The sequence below is a fragment of the Aegilops tauschii genome, chromosome 2 (genome assembly GCF_002575655.3).
Source record: "Aegilops tauschii subsp. strangulata cultivar AL8/78 chromosome 2, Aet v6.0, whole genome shotgun sequence".
Taxonomy (NCBI): Eukaryota; Viridiplantae; Streptophyta; class Magnoliopsida; order Poales; family Poaceae; genus Aegilops; species Aegilops tauschii.
Window position 1 is genome coordinate 147,561,743 of NC_053036.3, and position 12,095 is coordinate 147,573,837.

General features: G+C 45.3%; 2 protein-coding genes across 2 annotated transcripts; one reads left to right on the plus strand and one right to left on the minus strand.

Moving 5' to 3' along the window:
* Nucleotides 1–657: 657 nt before the first annotated feature.
* LOC109754459 (NADH dehydrogenase [ubiquinone] iron-sulfur protein 4, mitochondrial) lies at nucleotides 658–6,798 on the plus strand. The gene is made up of 5 exons (XM_020313367.3): nucleotides 658–957; nucleotides 1,707–1,795; nucleotides 3,466–3,595; nucleotides 4,523–4,552; nucleotides 6,548–6,798. The coding sequence occupies exons 1-5, from the start codon at nucleotides 793–795 to the stop codon at nucleotides 6,608–6,610; spliced, it is 477 nt and encodes a 158-aa protein (XP_020168956.1). The 5' UTR covers nucleotides 658–792; the 3' UTR covers nucleotides 6,611–6,798.
* Nucleotides 6,799–7,046: 248 nt separating this feature from the next.
* Nucleotides 7,047–8,327, minus strand: LOC109754460 (uncharacterized). Its single transcript, XM_020313368.4, has one exon. It carries the CDS (start codon nucleotides 8,264–8,266, stop codon nucleotides 7,277–7,279), a length of 990 nt encoding a protein of 329 aa, XP_020168957.1. The 5' UTR covers nucleotides 8,267–8,327; the 3' UTR covers nucleotides 7,047–7,276.
* Nucleotides 8,328–12,095: the final 3,768 nt, after the last annotated feature.

The window sequence follows — 12,095 nt, forward strand, 5'->3', positions numbered from 1 at the left end:
AGCGGTGGGATGGGATTAAATTTCAAGATTATATTGCAAACATAAAGCAACCAGTGAAGTATATATGATGACTTGGTACCTCAATTTAAAGATAACCATCATACTTGTACAATTCTCAACAAATTAATATTAGAAGAACGCATGCAAAGTTAAGAGTGATCCCATGCACAATACATGGTGCCAAAAGAAAGAAAAATGGAATTGAGTCAACAATAATAATAAATAGATACACCCTTCACAAAGGAAATCAGAGATTAACATATGCCAGAGCTCATTTGGTTAAAAAGAGATAAATTTATTTTGAGAGGCGTACTTTTCCTGCCAACAGTTTACGACAAAGGTTTTCAATATCTTTCATGCTAAAGACGTTAATAGTGGTTTCCATGTTTTTACACTCCCCTCCATCATAACCAACACAAACTATGGCTAGCCGAATCCATGAGTGACTGCTTACTTTCAACTTTTCTATCTCGCAAAAAAGAAACTTTTAACTTTTCTGGAGGAGTGTTTTTTTTCAGTTTATTAACATTTTCTGATTTTTTTAGGGGTATTAACATTTTTGTTTTTTTGAGGGGATATTAACATTTTTTTTGATGGCGTAGGCCTGTACGATAACGATCTAAACGGCCCAATGGCCGAGCCCAGAGAGCAATGGACACCCTCTATACTGCTCTGGGCTCATCATATTCTCCGTGCGGCCTGATCGCACATTTGCAGGCCGTCTGCTCCGAAGCTCCTCCCCCGCATCTCTCCTTTCGCCCCCACCTCTCTCCGGCGCACGGCTCCGACGCGATGGCCGCCCCACTCCGGCGGGTCTTCCCCTCCCTCGGCCGGGCCCTGCTCTCGCCTACGCCGGCGCGGATGCTCTCCGCGGAGGCCTCCGATGCCCTCGTGGAGATCAAGCCCGGGGAGATCGGCATGGTCTCCGGGATCCCCGAGGAGCACCTCCGCCGCAAGGTAACGTTCCCTCGACCTTCCCCGCTTCACTTTCGTCGCGATAGATTTATATCAGGTGGATCTGTGTGGGCATCTTTCGAAATGTTCGGGCTTCAAGCATTTTAGGTTGTTATGGGCGTCGAGGCGATGTGTCTATGCGTTAGTTGTGGTTGGAGTTTGGATTTGATCGAAATGCGAATTTAGCGGTAGCAGGTCTCTTTCAATTGGTCACAGCTGTGGTGAGGAGGAATGTGTGGGAGTTTGGGTTCCCCCGCATAGATTATACCGAATTTCCAACCCAATGATGATATGGGGCAAAGTGTGTTTGACCATCTTGGGGGATTCGGATGGGACACTTATATCTGGGAAAATGAAAAATAGGTAGAGAGAGAGAGGTCAAGGGCAGCAATTCTCCTTGCGCTCTGTGACTTTGGGTAAATGATCCTAGTTTGCTTTGTATTCTGCCATAGTTTAGACCTTGGATTGATTTGTGCATTGTCCACAGTCGTCAGTTATATGTTTGCCTCAAAGAATATTTGAATGGGAGTTGACAGTTTTGGGTCAGAAACTGTATCTTCGGTGTTTGCGGTATGATGGGTTATATGCTAGTTATAAAACTTTCAGAAGGATAGGTCCTAAACTGTAAGGCCTAAATACCTGATTCTATTTCACGAATTCACTTTCACAGGATTGGTGCTAAAGCCCAAGTTGTTCTTATTTCATCCTTTTTGCCCCTTCTCAAATGGTCACTTATCCTTGTGATCAAGCAGGTTCTAATCTATTCACCAGCTAGGACTGCATCTCAGCAAGGTTCTGGCAAAGTCGGGAGGTGGAAAATCAATTTCGTGTCAACCCAAAAGTATGTTTCTTGTTGTATTTTGTTGGTTATCTTGTTCTTTCTCACGGGTCATACATCCCAAAAGCCTGTGATGCTGTCAGAAGGGCTGCCTCAAAATAAAATGAAATTTTAATAAGCCTCATGTAAATTTAACCTAGATTTAAAATTTTAAATTCAAAACTTAGCTTTCAAGCAGATCAAAACTAGAAATATGCTTCTGTCAATAACAAACTAGCACTCACATGAGGCAGTCAATAGTTCAAACTATCAGTGACTGAGGTACTAGGCTACTACTTGCCTGCTTGTGCAGCTAGACTGTAGTTCTAGCTAACTTCCGAATGTTCTTATACATCATGCCTGCGCAGTTTTGCTTTGGGTTACTATAATCTTAGCTCAGTGGTAGGTATTGGTATTTATCGAGGCACTCATATATAATACTACCACTTCTCAACCACTGAATTTGCCTTGAGTTCTGTGCACATTCTCTCATTGCTATGGCTATAAGTGTGCAGTTAGTGAATATGCCAGATCTCAAGGCCCATTCAATGGTTGAGATGGTGGGAGTCCACCTATGCAAGCACAAATCCGTATCATAGATATTGTCAGAATGAGTATATCCATTGAACAATTGTTCTTTGCAATCACCTCACTTTTGGTAAGTTTGAGTGAACAATCAACTTGATGAAAAATGTGATTATACCTGTCACTATACCATATCTCACTGATTATTGAACTACCTCCGATCCAGAATAAGTGTCGCAGTTTTGAACTAACGCCTAGTTCAAAACTGCGACACTTATTTTGGACCGGAGGGAGTAATGTTTATGAAGAATTGATGAGGCCCAGGCATTCCCTTTAAGCATCGTTGAGGTGGGCAAAAAATTAACAAACATCTCCAACATAGTTATATTTATTAATACTGGAAGTGTTCTGGTATTTTTTTTTTCCTGAGGTGCTGTTTGTTATTGGTTCTTATCTGTTGAACTTAAACAAGAATAATATGTGAGGAGTTCCTTCTATATTTTATTATTTTTATTATTACGGAAGTGCTCTACATGTGTAGTAGTACCATAAAATTATGTAATGGGTTTTGGTTCTACCAGGGGCACTGTATGCCATATCTGCGCTCTTTTACTTGTTATATCTCACAATTAATATTTGAAACCTCTGGTGCATTACCTTGATTGAGGATAAGAACATGAAAAGAATGCTCTGTCACTGCTGCTGCAGGTCATTTATGTTTCAGACTTTCAGTAGCCTGATTGGAACGTACTTAAAAGTTCATTTAGAATCTGCAGTCAGAAACAAAGGAAATAATCTGGACACTGATTCAGTTTATTTTCTCCCTCTTTTTCTTGTCATTGTTGCTAACTGTAAACCATGCAGAATGCGTCCTGTACCTATTTGTGCTGGATGTTTAGAGGTTCCAGTGATTATTATAATGTGACAGCATTAAAGCCCACAGCTGATTTTTTACCTCCGATTGAGCAGTTCTCTTTGTTGAGGTGTTAGCGTGTCCTTTTTTGTGTGGCTCATGTCACGGCTCATGCAGTTATTCCGTTTGGCATGTTCATCACTCGTTTCTTTGGATTAGGGTTTGGTTAGCAAACTAATACTATCAGATACTATTCCTTCTAAAATATCTTCTTTTTCTTTTGAGAAACTGGTTCTAACATTTGAATTCGTGATAGGTGGGAGAACCCATTGATGGGATGGACATCGACTGGTGATCCGTATGCTAATGTTGGTGAAGCTGGACTTACGTTTGACAGTGCCGAGTCAGCGAAGGCATTTGCTGAAAAACACGGATGGGAATATGTGGTGGGTCTTTGACTCTTTTCCCCCCTCGCTGGTATTCTGGTAGATAAGTTGACTTGGCAAATAAGATGTTCTATTCAGGACTGGAACTTCAGGAATATTGGGAAAGATCAAACAATGATTGGTTACACTTTTGAACATCTAGGATAATTCAATTCTTGATTCTTCTTCTAATTAAAATGTTCAAGCTGGGCAGGTCTTAAAGGGTTCCCATCATCCCATAGGTGCATTTCCAAACTGGGCTAGGCCTATTTGATGAAGTACATATAGAGATAGATTTCATGCTAGTCATATACTCCGTATGAAGTTTATTTTCCAGTAACTGTGTGGTCCTTGTTCTTGATAAATAGGCATTTAAGTATGTCTCGGCTGCTGCCTGTTGATGCCTCCTAGAAATTTTTGCTGAATAGTTCTTATCTTGGTCATTTTGCTCAATTAATTTAGCTCAAATTCTTTTCTCCGCAAGTTACCTCTCATCTGTTCTGCGTTGAAATTTATCATTTATGCCACATGCCTTAAAGGTCTGTTGTTTGATTAGATTGCTATTAAATGTTTTGAAGATAATATATTATATATCCTTTATATGTCTTAGAGATATGCTATAAATTATATCCACTAGAAGTCAAACTTTTATATCTTCCTTTTCTCTGAAACCCATTAGAGCCAGAGGTTGTCATCTATGGGCTCACTGTATTCTTTCCAAATTTAGCGACACCGAGAGTTTTGGTGTTACTTTGCAATGAACATTTTTTAGCTGAAGCTGTCGTAAACATTTTTCAAGTCTATTTCTGGAGTAAAATGTATGTTGAGTTGAATCTCCTTGCGCTGTTGTGTAGTATTATTTGATAACACATTCTTCTTGGAATGCGCCTTTCATATTTATTTGAAAAAGAGAATTGTATACTTACATTTATATCTATCTTTTTGCAGGTTAGGAAGCGCCATACACCTCTTCTGAAGGTATGTATATCCTACATATCCTTCGTTTTGACTTGGTTAATGCATCTTCCTGCTTTACACAGTTCATACCTTGCATCTTAAAAAAAAAACTGGACACACCTTTTCTGTATATCCTACATGTCTTCTAAATCTGTTTGTGTTTACATGTATCATCGCTTTCAATGTGTGCTTGCACACTTTTGAGTTGTTTTACCAATACAACATGGACATATCGTCATAGGAAGTATTTAACATTGAGTTGTAAGCAAGAAAGCGAGTAAAATATGCTGGTAAAGAAAAACATTGGTGACCTATCCATGTGCCAGAGCCATGAGTTGGTTGCGGGATCTTATGGGTTTCACCTCTAGCCTACCCCAACTTGTTTGGGACTAAAGGCTTTGTTGTTGTTGTTGTTGATGATGATGATTTTGATGGTAAGCACTTGGTGCGCGTAACTCCGCAAGTAATGCAATCCATGTTAGATGTGATAACTTATGTCAGTCCATTATATTACGGGAAATGATGTGGAGATGGAATTATGGCATATATGGAAGGTGGATGTGAGGGCGGTGTCTTGGGTATTGCCACCTACGGGGTGGAGGGAAATGGTGCCAGTGGCATCTTGGGATATAGAGGTAGGGGAAAATGAAATGTCATGGTAATGGGTGAAGACCAACTTGGGGTCAACAAAGGACGGAAATGTGTAGACAAGGCAGGACGGGAGGATTTACGTACTCCCTGTGCACCCAAGTGTTTTTTCCTTTCTAGAAACCGCCAACAATTCTGAGAAAAAACACTGTTGACACCCCATGTAAGTGCATCTAGTGTCTCACAAAATTTGATCCAAATTTGACCAGTTACTCCAAAACAAGAGACTAATCCACCTCTGAATAGTAGCTAGTTCAAACTGGGTTGTGAATTGAGCACATTATCAGTACACTATAAACACTGTATTTGTTCTTTTTGTGTTTTTGAACTGTTTTAGATTTGGATTTGAAAATTTACATCTTAATAAAGTCAATGCCATGACCTTCGGAACTTTCTGTGAATTTTAAGATTCGGTTTTCTGTCGGAGTCTGTGAATACCCCATGACGGAGGGCACTGGGACTTAATGGATAGCCCGTTGCTTCTTTGTCACAGCGCCTGACCAAATTTGTTGACCTTCACATTATTCGTGTCTCCGGCAGACCGGCACTTTGAACTGAAGGCGCTCATCTTATCCATGAAAACTAGCTAGACATTGGTTCTGGTTCTCCATTAGTTCTTAGGACTTAGAAGTCAAAGGTTGTAGATAGAAGCCAAAACTGACATCAACTTTAGAAGTACATCGAATGTGCACTTGACCAGAGACAGAGTAATACCATGCTCGTCGACCCTTATCTTTTTGTTACTAGCAATTCGATGAGGACAAGCTAGTCAGTACTGGCTGCCATACTGTCTGAACCGATGTTCCCACTGATGCAAGGAGACCACTGTTTTGGCAGTTCTATCACCGTGTGTGCACTGGTCATATCCCCTGCCAAAGCATTTGACTTCGCTATCCCAACTAACACAACTATATTGCCAGGGATTTTAGATTTATGTTAGCAAGTCTGTTATATGATTCTCTAGAGTCGTTACAAGTGAATCACTTAAACAAAAGACATCGGATTCGGACAGAAGAATAAGGGCCAGTTTGGAAGAAGAATATTTCATGTTGAAGCTTCAGTATTTAGTTTGTACGGATACCCCAAATCCAAACAGGCCCTGAAGAATATATGAACTTACAACCCTGCACTAAATATTTGCATGTCCTAGAATCTGCACATTTCCATGGAGCTTGGCTGGGTCTGAACCTTAATTGTTGTTTGTTTACCCTGATTCGAAATTGCAAAAATATGTCGTCTTTTCATGGAACTAACACAATACTTTGTTATAATTAAGCATCATTTTGCGATCGGTTTGTATAGGTGTGTATTTACAACATTGGATAGGTTATTATACTTATAATTAACGGTTGATATTTAATCATGCAGCCCAAAACGTACGCAGAGAACTTCAAGTGGAAGGGCCCCCCGAAGACGGAGGAAGCAGCCTGAGCTGTGGATTTGTATGTTGTGTGGAGATTTTTCAAAAGATGTTCTTTTCCTCTGCCGCTCGTGCTGATTTTACTTTGTTCAATACCTGTCGTGCAATATGAGCTAGAACATGTCCTCATCAAACGTGTAATAAGCACGCATTGCAACTGAACTTGTCGGTCATCTCATCAAAATGTTTGTTAACTCCATTTTTTACAGGGTATAAATGCTTGTTATTAGCCTTGCCTGTAAAACTCCCCTTCACACAGAATTTCTTGGCTACTATATTTGTCAACTTAGTGCACGCAAAGAAGGCCAGGCAGATCGTGACTGCTGCCAGTCTGTGACTAGCTCTTGTACATCCTGCCCTGTCCCTACATACGTAGGCAATCACCAGTTATTATCAAACGGGAGTACAAGCAGCTCACTAGCTCAGAACACACCAGCAGACGTGCAATTCACTAAGCACACGTCATATTTTTCCCTTGCATTGTCCGGTCAACATCATATGTACTTTAGAACCCGGGCATGCACCATGCAAGCTTCCCAAAAAAGGAAACAGTTCACCTAGGTTTACCAGTACCACTAAACATGCACCTTAACCTAGTAGTTTAACAGTAACAAAACATGCACCTTAATCTATGACCTATGCACTTAGTTTCGCACGCTGCTTGGGTCTTGAGTGTCTCATGCGTCGCCGCCGGCGCGGTGGCTGCTGCCGGACGATGATGCATCGGCGGTGCGAAACCTCCAGGCGAAGAGGTAGTGCCTGTACTCGCACTGCAGCCGGCTGACGTCGCACGCTGCATGGAAGGAAGCCCGCTCGCCGCCGCCGCACTCCCACTCGATCTTCGCCGTGCACGAGAACCCCCCTGGGGACTCCGGCAGCGTCGCCTGCTCGGCCACCACCAGCGCCACCTCCCCGCTGATCCTCCTCGACGCGGCCACCGCGCCGAGCCACAGGCACTCGGGCGCGCCCACCATCTCCTTGTAGGCGTCGTTCACCAGCCGGACGCGGTTGCTCGAGTCCGTGACGACCGCCGGCAGCGCGTCGGTCTCCACGTCCGCCTCCACCTCCTCCGCCGTCTTCGAGGCGGCGGTGCAGCTGGCCGCGTCGACGGCGCCGTGGACGATGGATTCGACGTGGATGGTGGATCCTACGGGGCGCATCGCCCTCGGCGAGATCACCTTGGGCTCCAGCAGCTTCCGCAGCAGGTCGCGCTCCACGGGGACGTCCCTCTCCCTCTCCTCCTCCTCCTCCTCGTCGCCCGCCACCATGGTCGAGAGCATCGTCAGATTCCCGCCGGTACTCGCAGTCGCCGGCGGCAGCGACGCAAACGGCATGCATGCACTGCCCGGCACGGACACATAGGCCCTCGTCGCCGCGGACACCACCGCGTCGGTGGTCGCCGCCGCCGCGCACCGGAGCGGCACCGGGTACGCCGCCCTCTTCCTCTTGGCGGCAGCGGCCGGCGCGGACACCGGCACGGCGCTCGGGCGCCCGCGCTTCCTTGCTCGGCACGGCCTGCTCTGCAGGTGGCATAGCACGCGGTCGGCGGCGCCGTCGATCGCCTGCGCCGGCGACGCCGGCAGGGCGGGCTTGGGCGCGATGGGCCGGAACCGCGCGAGGATCTCGTTGGCCTTGACGGCCATGTCCACCGGCTGCACCATGGCCATTGCGTGCACGCACGAGTCGAAGTCTGCTGGCGGGGGTGGACGGAGTGCACGGCGTTGGGTCCCGGTGCCGTGCCGGCTTAAGAAGGGGTGGGCGGCCAATCGGATGCGCGCAGAGGGAGGGGCACGTGGGAGCGAGGGGCGGGGTACGTGGGCGAGCGGGCGGGGACGCGGCCGACACGTAGGCGGAGGCGAGTCGCGGGGCGCGCTGCTTTGGAGGGAGGGGCTGTGGATTCCAGTGGCGTCCAGTGAGAGGGGCGTCAGGCGTGTGACGGAGTGGGGGGAGGCACCGGACGGGCGGGCGGGCACGGGGAGGCGCGAGGCCCGTTGCATGCGCGGCGCGATCGCGTTCGCCGCACCGCGCCTGCTCGCTTCGTGTCGCCTCGTCCCCCGTGGCGCGTCCCGCCGCGGTCACTGGCTGGCTGGCTGGCTGGCTGCCGCTCCATTCATGGGGCGTGGGGTGGGGTCACGTTGGCAGATGCTGCGGCATTAGCCGCCAACCGGGTGCTGGTACTCCAGCACAAGGCCCTTCACGTTTTTTCCTTCCACGACTAGTTCGATGTTTCGTGCTAAGGAACTGCTTGCTTTCCCGTCCCCTGTATCATCCTGTTGTTCAGGTGCAATGTACTTATGTACATGCATGTACTACGAGTATGATTGGTTTGATGTCAAAAGTTGGTATGTCAATATTTGGCAAATGCCAAATGTTGGCTAGTGATTGGTTGGCTATCAACTTTTTTTCTCAACCTCACAAAAAGTTACCAACATTTGGCAATTTTGATTTTGCCAAATGTTGGCTTGCCAAATATTGGCAATGCCGATTGTTGGCATCAAACCAATTATGTTCTACGTGCTTATGCACATATATGTTCCTTTGAGATAATAGCTTGGGAGTACTTTTCCCAACCTCTATAAATGCATAGGGGTATTAGGTATGGTAGACGTTATATATATAATAACATTGCTCACCAACAACCAACGCCAAAACCGCCTAGCGTACGCGTATCTCCACACGTGTTGGCGAGCATAAGGCATAGACTTTACATATACGTACAATTTTGTAAGAGTAATCCATGATGATCTAACCCTATCGTCCAAAGAAATCAAAGCTGGTGACGAAACGCTCTTAGCACGTGGCGCAAAGGAGCACCGCACTACTACGTACCTACGACGCTACCATGCGTACGTCCGATGGCTCGTCCGTTTCCTAGCCAAACTCAAGTCCAGATAATCTAGACAAGCCCATAGATACAGTGCAGTGCTAGCAATAGCATACGGTAACTGGCACATTACTTTTTTTTGGTGCATGGAACTGGCACATTACTTGCAGCTGGTACTGGCAACCTTGGGTGCATGGCACGTACTCCTACACATACGGTCCGTAGTTACGTATTCCCTTGTACACGAAACCTCAGTGGCCAAAGATCTACGCGTGGAACATGCATGTCCTACTGTTTGGTCCTCTCCTCCGGCCGGCCCCACTGGAGAACCGAAACTTTGGACGCTACTGGTAGGAATACTTTAATTTAACCCCCGGTTCTGCATGCATGCATGCATGCATGCGCGGCATGTGCTGCGTGCCGTGTCGAGCGGACAGGAAGGTGGCGCGACGAGTGGCGGCGCGGCGATTGGCGGGCGCGGCGCTGCGCAGCCCTAGCTAGCTAGCGCATGCAGGGAGGGAGGGAGGGAGGCAGGCAGGCGCTCCCGCCCGGCGAGTGGCGAGCGCGCCTCGCGAGGCGCGGCATGCATGGTTCGGTTCGGTGGCGGTGCTGCCTGTGCGCTGCGGTGCAGCTGGGGTCTGGTGTGGCTGCAAGTCATGACTCTACCGTTATGATGCTTGCTGCTGCGCGCAACGCATTTAATTCAATCTTTGCTCTAGCGACCTCATGCGACTGAATAATACTCCCCCGGTCCATTTTGTTTATCTTTTGATGAAAGAAGGCCCCCTTCCGAGGACGCGGAGTTTCTGCTCCCGAGCTCAGAAAAAAATTAAAATAAATAATAGAAAAAATCAAAAAATTTCAAAAATAAACTTTCGGTGGTAGATAATTTGATGCGTGAGGTCCGTTTTAAATTTCAACTCATTTGAGCATCTGAGCAGCTCTCGGCAAAAAAAACAAAATCGGGGTATGTAAAAATGTTTAGAACTGTTCTAACCCGATTTTTTTTTTGCCGACAGCTACTCAGATGTCCAAATAAGTTGAAATTCGGGGTGGGCCTCACGCGGCAAATTATCTATCACACAAAATAATGATTTTTTTTGAATTTTTCTAGTATTTATTTTGATCTTTTTTCTAAGCGGGAGCAGATGAGTCTGGGCATCGAATTGGATATCGCCCCTTCTGATTTCTATTAAAGAAACTAACTGGTTCGACCACAAAACACAACCCCGCGACCTACAACTAATCACACACACATTATTTCTAAGGAAGATAACGCAAAAGGAAGCGATCAAAGCGCATTCTTAGACATCTCTAATAATGTCACCAGCATCAAGATCGAAACAAGAGCAACCAACAGACCATCTCAACCAACCAGCACAGATGCCAGGTTTAATGAGGAAAACCACAAACACAAACACAGCCATGGTCTCAGACGATCAACACTTCTTACATCCACAAAAGCTTAAAACGAAAACATCTAGAAAGAACTACTGAAGAAGAGGACCAAGTCACTCCCAGAACGAGTAGCCTCAAGCAGCCTCAAGCAATCTTCATCCCTCTAGGCGTAGCACATTGTATCTCCACTCTTGCGAAGCTTTGTAGACATCATTTGCTACACGTTCTAGCAGCTTTGTTCCCAGCTTCAACACTTCTTTGTTTTGTTCCTTTGTCTGCAAGATAGACCATTCCACAATCCAGTGGCACATTAGTTTGACCAAAGTCATGGGATCATTATAGTTCTTATTATAAAAAATTACACCATTTATACATTTCCAAATGGTCTAGAAGAGGGAAGAGATTCCAATCAGGACTAATTTTTTATCATCTTTCGGAAAGGTTTTAATCCAGCTCCCAAAACATTCTTCAATTAAAGAGGGAGTGGATCTCGGCCCAAAAGTGCATTTAAGTAAACTCCATATCCTGGAAGCAACAGAACAACAAAACATTAGATGATTAGTAGTTTCATCTTTACCACAAAGCTCACAAGTTCTACTACCTTTCCATCCTCTTTTAAGGTGAGAGTCCCTAGTTAAAATACTTTTTCTGTTCACCAACCACAAGAAAACTTTGCTTTTAGCAGGAACTTTCACGTTCCACATTTTTGTGTGTGGAAAGTTGCAATCCTCAGTTTTCACTTTCCTACGTAAAGATTTCACAGAGAACTTCTTGCCAGCACTCAGGGTCCATTCAACCCTGTCTTTGCCATTTCCCATTTCCACCTCATCACGTCTACCCTTTAAATTATTCCACAAGTCCATGGATTCCCCATGAAGGGTTCTTCTAAATTTGAATCCCCTCCACCCTCTCTGAATAGTTCCAGCCACATTTATGTTATGATCAAAATAAAGGGCATAGAGTCTAGGATATTCATCCTTAAGTGCTCTATCATCTACCCAAATATCCTCCCAAAACCTGGTGTTACCCCCATCCTCTAGTTTTTTCTTAAGATATGTTACCCCCTTTGTTTAAATTTTTCCAATCACACCATTTATCAGGAAACCCTTTGAGTTTTAGCATCTGAATAACAAAATTTATTTTATTTTGTCATATGCTTTCTCAAAGTCCACTTTAAAAACCAAAACATTTTGTTTTCTTAGCATGAATGGAATTGAGTGCCTCATGAAGGACAACCACTCCCTCCATAATGAACCTTCCTTTAACAAATGTTG

Coding starts and splice junctions, on each gene's coding strand:
- LOC109754459 (XM_020313367.3), top strand. CDS start 793: ATGGCCGCCCCACTCCGGCGGGTCTTCCCCTCCCTCGGCCGGGCCCTG. Junction 958..1,706: donor AGGAGCACCTCCGCCGCAAG/GTAACGTTCCCT, acceptor GTGATCAAGCAG/GTTCTAATCTATTCACCAGC. Junction 1,796..3,465: donor AATTTCGTGTCAACCCAAAA/GTATGTTTCTTG, acceptor AATTCGTGATAG/GTGGGAGAACCCATTGATGG.
- LOC109754460 (XM_020313368.4), bottom strand. CDS start 8,266: ATGGCCATGGTGCAGCCGGTGGACATGGCCGTCAAGGCCAACGAGATC.